This window comes from Ochotona princeps, chromosome 7, assembly GCF_030435755.1.
Source record: "Ochotona princeps isolate mOchPri1 chromosome 7, mOchPri1.hap1, whole genome shotgun sequence".
Classification (NCBI taxonomy): domain Eukaryota; kingdom Metazoa; phylum Chordata; class Mammalia; order Lagomorpha; family Ochotonidae; genus Ochotona; species Ochotona princeps.
In genome coordinates, this window is record NC_080838.1 from 69,844,351 (window position 1) to 69,861,800 (window position 17,450).

Below are 17,450 nucleotides of genomic sequence, written 5' to 3' on the forward strand. Positions count from 1 at the left end.
TTAGGAGATGAGCATTGAACTACATGCTGTGTTTTCCTTCCTACAGCTCCTATGACTGTCTCCTTGATGACCCTTTTGAACATGATTGGCCCAAGCTTCCCGAACTTCCCGGAATCAATTATTCTATGGATGAGCAATGCCGTTTTGATTTTGGTGTCGGTTATAAAATGTGCACAGCGGTATGTTACTGTACAACCAGCTTAGATTTTGCAACTTGAAGTTTATTTGTGTGACTCCCCTTCAGCAAGCTTTGTAGACCAGTTGATCCAAGAACATCAGCTGCTATAACATCAACCACTTATTTTATGTTTGCTATATTGCTACATGCTAAAGCGAAGTGCTTTAAATAGATCATGTTATTTAAACTTCATGGCAGAACGGAAGGTTGTTGCTGTACTTTTACAGAGGTGAAGAATCTTCCTGAAGTCACACATGTCCTAAATGGGGGAGCTGAGCTTTCACAAGCTATCTATCTTTATACGCTAGTTCTTCTGGCCTTTATGACCTTCAGAGGTTATTCTTACACCTTCGATATGGTGCTAAGTGCTTTAACTATATTATCAGACCTAATACTTACAACAGTCTTGTGAGACTCTCATTATCCATTTATTGCCTGAGAAATCACTAAGATGGAGAATAAAGCATCCAAGTCATAGACACTCAAGTGTCAGAGCCATGACTCAACCCATCTGGTCTGACTTCAGCAGCCACACTGTTGATGCCCACCCATGTATTACATGTGAGGCTCTGGTGATACTATACCAGCCCAATCACCACTATAATCAAATATCAGATGTCTAGAGTATTGTTCATCAAGTCAAGGAAGAGCAAAGAGCAAGATATCGAAGGTGTACTGCCTGGTGGTAGTGAAAGCCAGTATATGGAGACTGATTTCCTGTGTGGGTGGCAGGAATTCAGTTACCTGAGTCATCACTGCTGCTTCCAAGGCTCTGCATTAGCCAAAATCTGGAGTCAGGAGCAAAGCCAGAGTCAGGGCTTGGTGTCGCAATGTGAGATACAGACATTCCAAATAGAGTCCTAACTGTCCTGTAAACACCTGCTGCTTTTGTGATTTTTTTTTACTTGAGACTTCTCCATTATGGTTACTAACTTGATAGTATGCAAGGAATGTAACATGAAGCATCCATCTAATACATCTGACTGGTGCATGTTGTGCTGAGTCAGAGTTCATTGAGAATTTGATGCTGTTTCTTCCAGTTCCGAACATTTGACCCATGTAAGCAGCTGTGGTGTAGCCATCCTGATAACCCTTACTTCTGTAAGACTAAAAAGGGACCCCCGCTTGATGGAACAGAATGTTCTGCTGGAAAAGTGAGTATATATACACAGAGAGAATGTTTAAGATGTATTAAATCATAATATTTAGAAATCTGGAAAATGATGCACACAATTGTACTGTGATTTTCATGAAAACCAGAGAACTATATTGAGGCTTCATTATAGTCATGCGCTAGAACCCCATACAGGTATTCTGTGGCTTGCTGTACCACATGGCCACAGATTAAAACAGCAGTGTCACTGAACTAAAAGTAAGTTATCAACAGAGCAAGGTGTAAACAGGGAATAAGGTGTGAAGAGGGAGCAAGGTGTGAAAAGGGAGTAAGGTGTGATCAGGGAGGAAGGTGTGAACAGGGGGAGAGGTGTGAAGAGAAAGCAAAGTGAACAGGGAGAGAGGTGTGAGGAGAGAGCAAAGTGTGGAACAAGAAGCAGTGTGTGCACAGGTAGCAGGGTGTGCATAGGGAGCAAGGTGTGCACAGGTAGCAGGGTGTGCACAGGGAGCAAGGTGTGCACAGGAGCAGTGTGTGTTGTAACACATGCTCTCAGAAGCCCTCACAGAGAAGGTGTTCATTGCTCTTTCGAGCTTGAGGTGGCTGTGCTCTTCTCTTGTGCACTCCTCCGTGGTCTCATGACTGCCTGCTCTCCCCAGCATGTGGAATCTCTCTGTGCCTCTCTCATAGAGAGGCTGAATACCCCTCATCTTCAGATCTCTTGTCACATCTGCATGGACCCTTTTTCTAAAGAAGGTGCTCTTTCTGGGTCCCTGAGGCTAGAACCCCATACATTGGAATCATCCAGAAAATTGGAAGAAGCGTCTCCCCAAAAATCCTGGTTTCCTACCAATGAGGTTTGATTTACTTGCTGGCATCCCATTCCTTGTGGAAGTTGCCCAGAAATAAAGCCATGTGAACTTGGAAGATTTGGCCTTCCTCCATCAGGAAAGCTGCCTGGAGGTTTTAAATCTCTAATTGAATGCTCAGAAAGTGGCTGAGTGCCAAGTTAGGCTACCCATAAGAGCAAAGATCCCCAAACAAAAGTGTACTGAGAACTCAAGCTAGAGGTGTAGCAGTGGTAAGAAACCAGTGTAGACAGGGATTCCTTCTGGAAGAGAACACCCCCATAACTCTCAGTTCTTGTTAAGCTCAGTTTCCCATGTGCCTCGACCATCCTTTAGTGAGAATGATTTGTAATAATATTGAAGCCTGCTATCAGTGTCTGCACTATGTTAGGCACTCTGCTAAATACAGTCTACACAGTTTCTTGCTGTGGGAAAATTCTTCTGACCAAAACCAAGAGTAACAATGAGTTTATTCATTCTTGCTTTATTTAGGAAAGATCTTCCAAATTAACTATTAGCATCCAACTCCCCTATATATAGGGGTACTTTAGAAAGTCTGTGGGAAACTGTAGTTAAATATGTTTGTTTTGGCACAGCATGTTTTGGAATCCATGTTTGCTTTTTGGTAATATGGACTGTATTCAGGATGCAGTTACAGACAGAGAAGGAAAGAGATCGCCCGGATGCTAGTTGACTCCTCAGGAATACAGACAATGGCTAGACACCACAATGGTGCCCTCTCTTCACTCAGTCAAGGTGCCAGGTGTAGTTTGCCAAAACAGAGCCCTGACCTGGCAGTGGCCAGGACTCGGGAAAGGTTGAAACCAGGTGCCGGGAGCTCCATCTGGGTCTCCCATGTAGCTGCAGCAACCCCAGCATTTGGACCATCCTGTGCTTTCTCAGGGACATTAGCAGGGAACCGGATTGGAAATGGAGTAGCTGGAACTCAGTGCCTGGGATGGAGGCATCACGGGCAGTGATTTCAACAACAGTGCCAGCCCCTGCCCCGTGAAAACTTTCAAATTCCATTTTTCATAAACTTCTTGAAGCCAGGCTCTGTGATTTGCCCAGCTATAGTTCATGCCCTGTGACGTAGTCACAGGGTCCCCACAGCCACGGAACACGAGGCATCCATAGTTTCAGGGAGCAGGGAATCTGAGCCTCCCTGGCCATGCAGAGAGCTGCAGTGTTCCTGGAGCCAGCTGCCTGCCCCATGGCCTTGGATCAGGGCTCTGTTTTAGTAAGCTACGCCTGGCACCTTAACTGAGTGAAGAGAGGGCACCATTGTGGTGCCTAGCCATTGTCTGTATTCCTGAGGAATAGCGGTTTCTCTATGAATTATTTGTTGAGTTTTATATTTAGTGAAGAGTTAAGCCTGTGATTATAAAGTAAATTGAAAATATGTCATTATAAAACTAAAAATAAAACAGAAGGAAGGAGAGGGAGGAGAAGTAGTATTGTTAGGTCATCAAAACTATATATATGAAATATAGGCCCAGTGCCATAACGTAGTGGTGAAAGTTCTCACCTTAGACATGCAGGGATCCCATGTGGGCACCAGTTCCCATCCAGCTCCCTGCCTGTGGCCTGGAAAAATAGTCGAGGACGGTCCAAAGCCTTGCGACCCTGCACCTGTGTGGGAGTCCCAGGAGAAGCTCCTGGCTCCTGGCTCCGGATCTGTTCAGCTCCAACCATTGTGGCCACTTAGGGAGTGAACAAGTAGACGGAAGATCTTTCTCTCTGTCTCTCCTTCTCTGTTTATATCTGACTTTCCAAATAAAAATAAATAAATCTTAGCAACAATAACCAAGAAGAACTGTGACATGAACCAGTGCCCATATGGGGTTCCAGAGTGGCGGGCAGAGGCTTAAGTGTGGCACCACAACGTGGGCCACACAACAAGTTTTCTTGAATAACAGCTCAGCTTTCCTATGTGCCGGATTTTCACAATTACCTTTTGTTATTTTCCTAAGTGGTGCTATAAGGGTCATTGCATGTGGAAGAATGCCAATCAACAAAAACAAGATGGTAACTGGGGGTCGTGGACCAAATTTGGCTCCTGTTCCCGGACGTGTGGAACTGGAGCTCGTTTTAGAACACGCCAGTGCAATAATCCCATGTGAGTATAAGCTCAATAATTCTCATCATTTTGGATAAGCCAGAAAATGTGTGCATATTGGATTCTGATTCTGTTTGATGAAGTGTGTGTAAAATACAGGAGGAGTTGCTCACACTTCACAAACCTGTGTCTCTGAGATGTGTCTCCACTTGCTCATCTCGTGGTAGACAACAAGAATAGAAGAAGTCCTAATGAAAGTCAGGATTTTGTTTTCAAATGCTGTCTAAGATTATGGATGATTCAAGTTTATTTTGGTATGTAAAAGGAATCTTCCTCTTAAAATGACTTTGAAATCTGTGCATATGAAGAGTCTTTCAAAAGTTTATGGAAAATGTTTATGATGGAAAAAGCCTACAAATATATTTCAAAAAATTTTGCACCATACTAAAACATCTGAAATTCCCAGGCAACTTGCAAAATGCCCTGATTTTAAGAAACTGAGCAGGCCCCTGCGCTGTGGGCTTTGAAATCTGCGCCAGACAGCCAAGGAGTGGCCAACAAGGTGTGCCTCTCAGATTTGGTCTCTCCTGGGTTAGGATATAATGGCCACAGTGAAGAGACCCCAAAAGATTATGCAGAAGTATTGGAAACTATGGTGGGAAACTATCCATTCATTCACGTAGGCTAAATGCACTGAACCACTATTGTGTGCTCAACAAACCTTATTTTCCAAGGAAAAATAAGTAATTTGAATACACTTAGGTTTTCTTTTCTAGGATTTGGGAGTTTGCCCTTCATTCATTTTGACCTTCGGGAGGCATGTATTTGTCTTCACGAGAAGAAATGCTGGACACATCACAGGAAGTAACAAACAACCAGAATTATGCAGATTTACTACCAGTCAGGGTCTGAAAGCTTTCAATGTGACAGTTCATTTAATTGTCACATTTTTTGTTCTCTAAGGAGAACAGTATAACTTATATTTTATAGATAAAGAAATGGAGGCATAGAACTTTGATCAGATTTCTTGGAGTTTAGGTATGGTGAAAACACGTAATTTTTCTAGAGTCTACAGGCGTGTTGTTTCTTCATGTACCTTTGCTATGCATTCCCACTCACTGAGTGTTGAGTCTGCCCTACTTCACTCCCGTAGCAGGAAGAGACTGAAGGAGACTGAACCGGGGAAGCCGGAGTGGATTTGCTGTGTGCTGGCAGCTCTGCAGTTCTGGCGTGCTGCCCTCCAGCGCTGTCTGCGGACTAACTGCTGGCCGCAGCCCAAGGGCTTTTTCAATGTTGTCTTTTCTTTAGGCCCATCAATGGCGGCCAAGATTGTCCTGGTGTTAATTTTGAGTACCAGCTTTGTAACACAGAAGAATGCCAGAAACACTTCGAGGACTTCAGAGCCCAGCAGTGCCAGCAGCGAAACTCCCACTTTGAATTCCAGAATAACAGGCATCACTGGTTGCCCTACGAGCACCCTGATGGTGAGTAGATGGCCCTCTTCTCCCTGCCCTGGCCCTGGTCTTGAGGGTTTACGCTTTACCACCTGTTGATCCCTACTTGGTACTGAGGAGAAGTGGTACTTAAATTTAAGGTCCAAGCCCTCTTTGGTTGCCCAGATAAGATTCAAGTGCCCCGTTGTCTAGCAAGGATTGTACAGAATGTATGACCCTACTCTTGGCCGTCAGCATTGGCTCTCAGGACAAGGTACTGCCTGAAGAGTGGCTGCAGCCCTCTCCTAGAGGATTTTTCTAGGCCATTACAGTCTTGCCTTTCTGAATAACTGGAGAAAAACCCAGTTCTTTCACAACTGAGTCAGGACCAAGGAAAAGGGGCCATTGTTTATGGAAGGCATTTGATAACACTTCACTTTAGTACTGTGAGCTACTTATTAAAAGATTCTTTTAATATTTTACTTCTGTTTTAATGTTTTGCTTTTAAATTCTTTTTAAAAATGTTTTCTTACCCCCTGAATTTCAGTTGAATAATGTTCAGGTAGCAATTTCTTGCCATGTTTCATATTTACATTAGTGAAAGAAATTAGTTATGTAATGCCTTGTGCTGTGCTACAGGGTTCAGCTTAAAGGTGTTTTAAGAAAAAATGTTGAATGCATGTTGGAATTCAAAATTGCAGTGCATTGAGAAGAAAGACGTTTTTATTTATTTTGGTGAAGCGACATAATTTGTTTGATTTATAAGATCTTACAAAAAGAAAAACTTAAGTAAGTGATTGGGTCAACACTGACATGACTTTCATCATGAATGAAACAAAAAAGGTTTTGAATTCATTTGTTAAAGAGCTTGGCAGGGCCCAGCACAAGAGCTAAATGACTAACTCCTCCCCTTGCAAGCACTGGAATCCCCTATGGGCAATTCATGTTCCAGCTGCTCCACTTTCCATCCAGCTCCCTGCGTATGGCCTGGGAAAGCATTGGAGGACAGCCCAAAGCCTTGGGACCCTGCGCCCACGTGGGAGACTCAGAAGAAGCTCCTGGCTCTGGCTTCGGATTGACTCCGCTCCAGCCTTTGTGGCTGTTAGAGGAGTAAACAAGTGGATGGACGGTCTTTCTCTCTATGTCTCCATCTCTCCATAAATCTGGTCTGCCTTTCCAATAAAAATGTCTTCAAAAATAATTTTAAAAAACAGCTGGGCAGTTCCTCTTCATACTTGCCAAATTACTAATGCCTGCATCTCATGCTAGAGTGTTCACATCCCAGCAACTTCACTTTTGATCCAGCCTGCTGCTGCTGTGCCTGGGAAGCAGTGAATGACTTCTTACAGACTTGGGTTCCTGCCATTGCATGGAGGCCCTGGCTGGAGTTCCTGATTGCTGGATTCAGCCTGACCAACCTTGTCTGTTCTGGATACTTGGGGAATGAACCAGCAAATGGAAGATCTCTCTGTCACTCTGATGTCAAATAGATCTTTTGTTAAAGCATTCCACTTTCGATAAGAAAATCACATGGTCACTGTGGTGAAAACAAATATGAAAAATTTGCATATTGATAATTCTTTTTCTATTGTTTGCAATATTTTGTTTCCTGGGACCCACGTTGGAACTTTAAACAGTGATGCCAAAGATCCCAGTGCATGTAATTTTGTCCTCTTCCTTATGCAGCCAAGAAAAGATGCCACCTTTACTGCCAATCCAGAGAGACTGGAGATGTCGCTTATATGAAACAGCTGGTGCACGATGGGACGCGCTGTTCCTACAAAGACCCGTACAGCATCTGTGTGCGAGGAGAGTGTGTGGTGAGTTACCCGCTTCCCAAGCTTCTACAGTGCTGTGCAATGTTGCTACCCTTCCTCTGCACCTTTTGCACTTTCTGCTCTTATCTGTGAAATTCCACCATCACAAAGAGTTCACCAGCTATGTATTTATCATAAATAAATAAAGAGTTCACTAGCTAAAATAAATCTAGGAGAAATTGTACTTACCAAAATCAGTCTCTGGTCGCTGGCAAAATTAAGATTTAAACAGTTTTCTTACTCTCCAGCCAGCTGCCTTTTCTGTTGCCTCTTGTTGGAATGCCAAAGATGAATACAGTGCATTTGCCTTGAATATTTTATCAGCAACCTGTAGTATTCAAATGCAGGAGCTTTTTAATGAAAAAATCCAATGCTAAAAGTATTCTGTCTTTTGTTGGGAATATAACAGAGGTTTCTTTCTATTTTTCTCACTTCCCAGCACTAAAGCTCATAGCAGAAGTAATGGAGGAAGAAAAAGACCATTTTTTTGTTGCCATATTTAATCTTTCTCTTCTCTTTTAATTATGGCTTACTTTCTTGTTCATGTTAATAGTGAGGTTGATTTGCAATTATCATTACCTGAAAAATATCAGTTTCCTTTTCAACCCAGCGAAAGCGAAGGGCTGTATTCCTTCCTCATAGACACCTTAGATTTGCACTCAAGTTTCCCTGGAAGCAGAGTATACAGCTTGCTCTTTTTTTTTTTTTTACCTGCCAGAGTATCAGGTGCATGAAGTATATGTGTGGTCACTATTTTTCCTTGCCCAATTTCCTGTGTCATTATCCTACACTTATAGTCATTTGGATCCCATTGCGATACTGTGAAACTGTAAACTCACTTGGGACTCAAGGTTTCTGCAGCCTGTTCTATGCGGAGCTTTGACTATTCTTTCCCGGCCTGGCAACACTTACTCTCCTTGGATTTTAATGTGGTTTTAAATACTGAACTCCTTACCCCTACGGCAGGCTTCCTGGCTGTTTGAACCCCTCGGCATTCTAGAAACAACCTTTTACCAAATTTCATCACACATCCTCGCCATATTCTAAGGTTATTTATTATAAAGACAGTTACAGAGAGGGGAGAAGGCTTCCATCCATAGGTTCATTCTCTAAAAATGCTCAAGTGATGGAGCTTCCAGGGGCCTGGAACTTCATCTGGGTCTCCCACATTGGTGACAGGGTCCCAAGCACATGAGCCATCATTGCTGCTCCCCCAGATACATCAGCAGAGTACTGAATTGGAAGCAGAGCAGTGAGGATTCAAACTTGTGCTCAAATGGGATGCCAACTTTGAGGCAGATGGCTTAAGCTGTAGTGCCACAGTGCTAACCCCTGCTTCACCAACTTTGAACAATGCCACTAGTATAGGATTCATTCTTTCATCTTTTTAATGTGGAAGCAACAAGGAGGGACAACACCCTCTAGGTTTTTATGTCCCCACATCTTTGTTGAGTATGGCCTTGATGATGAAGACAGTTAATTATGAGGTAAATACATCATTAGACAAGAGATTTTGCTCTTAGTCCTCGTAGTACAAGTCATTGGGTTCCACATTGGTTGTTGAAAAGACTCGGAGGTATTAAAAGTCCTGGCCATCACTGTGTTAGGTTGGCTACAATGCTGACTTGGACTTAGCACGCTTGTACTGGACACATTGAATATCATCTTTCCTCAGAAAGTGGGCTGCGATAAAGAGATCGGCTCCAACAAGGTTGAGGATAAGTGTGGCGTCTGTGGAGGCGACAACTCCCACTGCCGGACTGTGAAGGGCACCTTCACCAGGACCCCCAGGAAGCTTGGTAAGACCCCTGCTCTCATGAACTCAGGCCCTTCTCTAGAACATGCCGTGCTTGGGACTTTGTTGATTGCAGCATATGCTTATGAAACAGATCTGAAAAGTAGTTGCCAGTAAATTTTCCTTGACATTATCAGTTAAGGAATTCTTAAGAACAAGGCAAAATTTCATGAAATCCATTCATAGAATCCATGATAAGAAATTTTCTTAGGTTAAAACAATGTAAAATCAATGTTGATTATACAAATGACTAAAATCTATGTTCTTTATTTTGCATTTTTAATAAATTGTGAAAATTGCATTGATTTTAAATAGATTTGTAAGAATATATAACATAGTTTTATTATGGTCCTAAAAGTGAAGAGTTGTATCCTGTTTAGAAATTCACAAATCAAAGGGAATCCTAATTTTATGAATTCATAAGTATAGAAATTATTTCATATCACTTTAAGAGTTTTATATATGACAAAATTTAGGTACAGTAAGCCCCTAGGGTATAATTGTTCATATGTGTGAACTGTTGTGCTTGTAACACTATCAGTAACTTAAATGTATACATGCATTTCAGGGTCATTGAATGGGAAAAAAACTACTATTTTCATGTAGTAAATAATCTGCAACATTGTTTCATAATCGTGATTGGAACATTCATAACAGATTTGGACACATACCTTTATTGTTGGATTATTTTGAATTTGTAGCAAATAATATTCAAATTTTCAGTAAGGACCCATTGAACAATGTTCCTGGGCATTCAGCATTTTGAAGATAAATATGTGGTGGTATTATCTTGAGGGAATATTTTGTTGCTTCCAAAGCACTTCCAGGATGCTCTCTTAGGAGTGACATAAAATGGAGAGAAATAAGGAAATGAGGTTCAATCATGGTGGCAGCTTTCACTTTTATGAAGGAAAAGAAAAAGCTGGCTTAGTTCTCAGCCAAGCTATCCCCGAGAAATGACCATTTGTAATGTGTTTCTCTTAGGCATTTCCTACCCTGGCTACTGACTGATATTTTTACTGTCCCTGTGTGATAGAATTTGATTAAAAAAAAAACCAAATATAGCTATTTCTGATTATTTAAATAAGGCATACAGCGTTAAAATTATACATATACATCATATTCTAGTTTTGGTGGTTTCCAATGTCATTTTTCTCCTACAGTCTGTGAATTGATGTACCATGTTTGTTTCCTTTATTAGAGCTGTTTTTCTTAGGTGTAGAATAATCAGTGTTTTATTTCCAGAATGAATCAATATAAGGAAAATGTTTTTGCTGCAAGCATTTGTCCTATATTATGAATAAGGTAGTGATACTGTTTTTTCAGCTTCCTCAGCCATTATGGTAAATCTGCAAGTCCAAAGAAGCATTCCTCAGCCATAGACACTATTCAGAGATAATCCAACATCCATTTCTTTGCACTGATGTTGTCACCTGAGTCATTCATTAGTCTAATTAACCTTTTCCAACAGGGAAACATGTAAGCAAGAGGTGCCATAAAGAACTCACGTTGCTGGAAAATGAAATCTGCAAGTATTCAACTTCAAATCACCTCCATCATTTTGAATTGAATTCATGCTGAGTCTTTATTTTCATTGACTATTAACCATATCTTGGCATTAGCTAACTCTATTATAAATACAGTTTATGTAACTTATGGAACATATTTATCCTAGCTAATAAAATGCATATGATTTATGGAATAGTCAATGAAACAGGAAGACTTTGGGAAACATGAAACCTCAACTAATTAAAGACATTCTATTTAAGGGAAGACGAGAGGCGCTTTCACTTTGCCTAAAGGAGCTCGTAACATTTCTCTTGCCGAAACAAGAGAAGCTAGAAATATGTTGGGTAAGTTGTAGCAAACTGCAGAAAGATGGGCATCCATTACTGGCATCAAGCTGTTTTGCTGTACTTGGCATTTATGTAGTATGTTCCATACTCAGGCAAACATGACATGTTACATGTGTTAAATTTGACTAAGGTGCTTAAAATTTTGAACCCAAAATTGCTAATCTTAGTAGCTAGGACATGAATAACTATTATGAAAATGTTGGGTAAATCTGTGAACACAGAGATAAACATACACAAATGACAAAAGCCATGTGTTTTATTTATTCCATCAAGAATTGCGCATTGTTAACTGAATTTGTGTCCATATTCATTCTGTAGTACATGAACTGGACATATTGCCATGTGCTGGTTGTGCATAGGAAGTTTGCATATTCTTCCTATTTCATTAATTTGTGATGGAAATAAAACATCTTAATTTCTCTGTTTTAACAATTGATTTATAGAAATAATCCTAATTCTAAGTGATTTTAAGGCCACTTTTAGGACATGTGATAAGTCTTATCCTACATGTAGGAATAGGAATTATACATGATTTTAAAACCCAGAGTAATCATGAAATTTTTTTTAAATGTGTGACTAGCAGTAACAGTTAGCATACATACAGAGACATTGTAGGACATTGCTTTTTCCAACCGCTTTGCCAAATCTGCAATATTTTTTTAAAAATCCAATTGGCAACATAGTTTAAAACTCCAAAAATACTTATCATAAGAAAAGGACAGCTGTGCACTGACTTTTCTGTTCTAACTTCTTTAGTAGGCTTTTACATATAAAAAATATTTAATAATTGCAAGTTGAACTCTCCATGCCTACCATGAAAATTTTAAAATATTTAGACAGATAAAATACATCAAGAAGTTCATCACTTAAGTAAACATTCCTTAAAAAGTGTCCCCGTTTCACAAAGGTAGCTTAGAAAGCTAGAATCGTTTAGGTCCACAGAAGATGAATGAAGAAAAAGTTGGTAATAAGATGAGATCCTCTTGCTCCTTAATAAAATGAGAAAGTTTGCTCTAAACTTACATCAGTGTTACAGGAGCTCTGAAGTTCATGTCCAAAACTGCTTCTTTCCGTTCATGGATGCCCTCTTCTGCACGCAGGAGCAGTGGGAACCTAGTGCTCAACTAACCATGGTTGTTGCTTTTGTTTTCTTCTTTGCTTCCTCCAATATTTACTGCACATGCAAAGGGTACCTTAAGATGTTTGATATCCCCCCCGGGGCTAGACATGTGCTAATCCAAGAAGACGAGCCTTCTGCTCATGTTCTTGGTAAGTGTTTCTGCCTGTTGGTGTGTGATTACCATGCTCGTGAACATGGAGATGTCAAAGAAGTCATATATGTGTCTATATATGAATATATACGTTCACATATATGTGTACGAATGTATGTGTATTTATATTTGTGCATTTGTGCAGGTGTATATGCATATGTATTTATATGCATACAGACGCAGAATTAAAGTTACATAGAAATATCTCAAGCGAATAGTGTGTTTTGGTTATTTCTCTTGTTTCGTTGAAACAATAACCATTCCAAAATAGAGCATTTGTTTTTGTGATAAGGTGGGGTTGGATTCATTATCACAAAAGGATAAAAAAATCCCTTGACAAGTTTGTTTGGTATTTTCATGTTTTGTATTTAAGGGATTAAAAAAAAAAAAGACATGTTGGTAAAATGCACTAAGTATCAGAAAAAAAAACTTACAGCTATGTTGATAGCTAAGTTCTGGTATTCTGATTGACGCCACATTGTATGTACCCATTTATTTTTATTGCATTTTAATTCTTGGAATAGCAATCACAGATAAATGTTACAAATTTAATGGTAAGCTGTCGTGGTATGTCAGCTTTTTGAATGGCACATTTTAGCCTATTTGACTCACTAATTGTAGTTTCCTAGAGATCTGTTTCTTCTTTTGGGGAGAGTCTTGCAGAAATGTCACTTTAAGGGATTTAAAGTATGTGTGCAAGAAAAAACATGACTGTCACGTACTCTGTGGCCTGTTAAAAGCACTAGTATTTCTGCAGTAAGACATCATCTCTCAACTTCATGCAGACTTTTTTTAAAGCTTTATTTATTTTTATTGGAAAGGCAGATACACAGAGGAGGAGGAGGGAGGATAGAGAGGAAGATCTTCCGTCTGGTGGTTCACTCCCCAAGTGGCCGAAGTGGCTGGAGCTGAGCCAATCCGAAGCCAGAAGCCAGGAGCTCTTCCAGCTCTCCCACGCGGGTGCAGGGTCGTCCTCGACTGCATTCCCAGGCCACAAGCAGGGAGCTGGATGGGAAGTGGGGCTGCTAGGATTAGAACCAGCAACCATATGGGATCCCGGCATGTTTAAGGCGAGGACTTTAACCACTATGCTATCTCATCAGACCCCATGCAGATTTTTTACAATTTTCATGTACAACTGTAGAAGCATGTTTTATGGTTTATAGAATTTAAATTATATTCACTACTAGCTGGTGTTCAGTGTAACAATCAGTCATGTTTAAATTTCTTTAGTTTTCCTCCTACAATTCAGATACTTTTGCTTGGAAGAATCAGAATCATTTAAAAGCTCAGAAGGAATAAATGTTTTTATAGCTAACGTTTCTCCTGCTTGCTGCACATTTTCAGTAACAGTACCAACTTGAATTTTTAAACTTAATCATCATGTGCTACTAATCAACTTCAAAATATAAAATACATTTTTACCGAATATAAGTGGTACATAATAGATGTTAGATCTGTAATACAGTAAGAATTCTTTGGGATTAAGCAGCTTTTTTCTAATTATATAATAGATGAAATTTCCTTGGAATTTTACTATCATCTCAATTAAATTGGTGGCCTGAAAATTATTTTAATTCTATTAGATGTCTGTACATTTTGGACTAAATTTGAACACACTGTAAGGAATCAATTATGTTGTATGCCATCTGAGCATGAATTGTTTATTAGGGGAAGATTACCAGTTATTTTCAACATGTTCTTACCTTTGCTAGAAAATATACAGGGTGAAGGAGTTAGCAACTGTTAAGCTCTTTGACAATGTTTTCAAATGGAATTATTTGCAAACATTTTTTTTTGCCTAGCTAACAAGCTCGCCTTTGTTTTTGACTAGCTGAGAATGCCGACCGAGCATTCTGCAAGGCTCACGTAGAAAATGGCACTATAAATAGTTAATTAACACTCATTTAAATTGCTTCATACTAATACATTCAGTCATGGACTGATAGGCGAAGGACCTACTTAATGGATCTGTAGTGAAAAATAAATAAATGAAACGTAGGCTGGTAACTCATTTTTTCTTCCTATTAGCTATTAAGAACCAGGCTACCGGCCATTACATTCTAAATGGCAGAGGGGAGGAAGCCAAGTCCCGGACCTTCATCGACCTTGGTGTGGAGTGGGAGTACAACATTGAGGGTGACACTGAGACGCTTCACACGGACGGGCCCCTGCACGAGCCTGTGATTGTTCTGGTACGTGGTAGTCCTTGACTCATTAGCAAGTTGGGTAGCTTATACTTTGGAAATTAATCTGAAAATACTTTTACCTTGAACACTGAAGCTTTAGGTGCTTGTTTTCCGTAATTCCATGTATCTTTCCCTCTACTGTGTGCAGTGCGGTCAGAAGATTTTGTTCGGTGTATGAGAGAGCTTAAAAATGTGGCAAAATGAAAGGTTAAATGTATTTTGGTACAAAAAATGTGGAAATCCGTGCACATGAGGTGCTTTTCCACAAAAGGTTTGTGGGAAAACTATGCTGAAAATGAGTTGCTTTTTTTTGTGAGAGAATTAAATTTATCATTTACTTCAATTTTCAGTATGCTTTCTCACGTACTCTTATATATTGTGAAGGGGAATAGTACAGCATTTATTATGATTTTTTGCTGCAGCAATCAGTTAGTTACCTTGCAGAGCCGAGAAGTGACAGAGCCTATGGTATATATTTGCATATGCGTTTGTCATTCCTGGTGTTCTTCATTCTTCCCATCTGGTATCATGTACCTTCTGCACAGAGAACTTTCTGTAGCATTCCTTGTGGTGTGGGCGAGAATTCTCTCAGCTTTGGGTTGCTTAAAAATGGGTGTCACCCTCATTTTTCAAGGGGTTTGCACTATTTCAAGCTAAATTTATATAAAATTAGTAGTAGTAATATTGTATATGGATGGCAATATTGAGTTGTGTTCCTGTATAATGTTGTTCCGTGTAGTAAGCAAACACACATACAGCTTTGATCTTGCAATTTCTTGGAACGTCGTATCTGGAAGCAGCTTGCCTGGCTAGTTCTGGCAAGGGCATCTCATGCAGTTGCTGTCAGTTGTGCCACAGTAACCCCAAAGGATGACTGGCTGAGACTTTTTTCCCAAGCTCCACCCCCCTAGGGTAGTTAGCAGAACCCAGTTCCTCTTTACTTGAGTTTGTCCACATGTCACCTAAGTGTCATTCCGACACAGCTCTGACTTCCAGTATAGGAAATGTTTCAAGTACTAGAGAAACAGATAGTGCTCCAAGGCAGTGGTCACTATCTTTTTCAAACTAATTGTGGACATTTAAAATTATTAATTATTTGATGTTACACTTGAGTAGGATTCTGTCATCATTCAGAACCTGGACACAGTGTGCAATGATCAAATCAGGTTAGCATTTCCTTCTCCAATATTTAACCTTATTTGATTAACATTTAATAGCTTTTCATATTCATAGCGTTTTGTGTGATCTTGCAATAAATGTATACAATGTATACTAATCAAGTCATTGGCATATTATAAGTTATAAATTATAGTCACTGTGCTGTAGAACACCAGATCTTATTTTTATAACCATCGTAATGTCTAGTTGTTCCAGCACTGTTTGTTAAAAAGAATATTCTATCACCATTTAATTGCCTTTCTATTTTTGTCAGAAATTAATTGTCCTAATGTGTGTGGTTCTGTTTCTGGACACTTGCTCTGTTCCATGGGTTGGATCATTTGTTAGCGGTTATCAGTGCTGATGAAAACCCTATTTGAGTTAGAATAACTGGAGATCACAATCTCTGTCATGCTCAAATACAAAACGCAGCACCTTCTTTTCTAGCAACTCCTGTGATGGGTTCAAAGCCTGCCCCTTCGCCACGTGCCACACTGCCAGAAGGCGCCCAGGAACTGGTGTGGGCTTGGGATGCAAGAAGGAAGTCTGCTGCTAGGAGAGGGGCACAGCAAACACACAGGGTTTTGCTGACACCTTACTTTTCCCTCTCCAAAGGATTGAAACCCCAGGTTTGGAGCCCCGGAGCTTGGGGTAGGGGGTTAGAATTCCTATGAAATTATCCAACTCATGGGACAGAATGAAGACTAAGAGGGGGAGAAACAAAAGAACAGAACTAATCAGATCACCCCCACCCACATTGGGTTTAGTATCACTTGATTTCTCAAACAAAAGCCATAGCTAAAAGTTTAAAATGCCATTTTCCCCTCCTACAATTGATGTGCATCTATGCATAGATGATAATCAGAACATCTTTCTTTTAAGAAGACTTCCTAAGCCTAAACAAAATTAAAAGGCAAATACAAACTGAACAATATCTTCACTGCTTAATATAATAAAGAGTATTAAAATTTACTGCATAGATTAGAAAAGAAAAATATATGTAGCAATAAAGCGATGGCAGCCATGCAGTGTACAGTAAACAAAGCACAAGTGAGTAATTCCTAGGAAAATTATACTTTACTAGTTAAAGAATAAACAACAGGTAAAATTATGGTCTCTGCCCATTCATTTAACAAAGAAGAAAATGATATACTACTTAGCGCTGAATGAAGACCATTGCATGTACTCTTATAACAAAGAGCAGTTAGCTGTTAGCTGCTCCAAGACTGCGGTAGGATCATTCAGCAGTCTCTTATAACAGTCATGCAAAATGTTTGTGCACTTTAGCTTACTGAGGAAATCCAGACATTTCCGCATAGGTGGAGGCAAATTCTAACCAATACAAATACACGAGACTAAATGGTTAAATAACCTCTAGTAAATCCAGGATTAAAGGTTATGCTGCCAAATGAAAGTATGTTTTCAAATAGCGTTGACTATCTTGAGAAATGTCCGCGGTGTACTAAGGGGTAAACAGGGCCAGAGAAGTTTGTGCCTGCTCATAAAGATGCACACACACACATTGCAAAATTTGCAGGGAATATTCTGAATCCATCAGAGTGACTTTGAATTTCCCCAATCCAGATCAATTATGAATGATTTTATTGGCTTCGTATTCACATAATTATAAAGTCATACTTGATTTTAAAGAATGCACTAAAGAGAATTTAAAGGAAAGCTATAAGAAACCTGATAAACTTATTGTGGTAATACAAGCTATCAGTCACCAGTGTAT

The 17,450-nt window shown here is 39.9% G+C and overlaps 1 protein-coding gene across 5 annotated transcripts in view; it reads left to right on the forward strand.

Annotated features, from left to right (window-relative positions):
* The window catches only part of ADAMTS3 (ADAM metallopeptidase with thrombospondin type 1 motif 3), a 228,775-nt gene that overhangs the window by 196,364 nt on the left and 14,961 nt on the right, over positions 1-17,450 (forward strand). For 4 of the 5 annotated variants that reach the window (XM_058667222.1, XM_058667223.1, XM_058667225.1 and 1 more), the window contains 8 exons: positions 47-179; positions 1,219-1,332; positions 4,111-4,256; positions 5,505-5,680; positions 7,316-7,449; positions 9,122-9,245; positions 12,286-12,366; positions 14,400-14,563. In XM_058667222.1, coding sequence (XP_058523205.1) covers positions 47-179; positions 1,219-1,332; positions 4,111-4,256; positions 5,505-5,680; positions 7,316-7,449; positions 9,122-9,245; positions 12,286-12,366; positions 14,400-14,563 — 1,072 coding nt within the window. Of the gene's footprint in view, positions 1-46; positions 180-1,218; positions 1,333-4,110; positions 4,257-5,504; positions 5,681-7,315; positions 7,450-9,121; positions 9,246-11,010; positions 11,095-12,285; positions 12,367-14,399; positions 14,564-17,450 lie in introns of all 5 variants that reach the window. The other variant, XM_058667226.1, reaches the window with a different exon arrangement.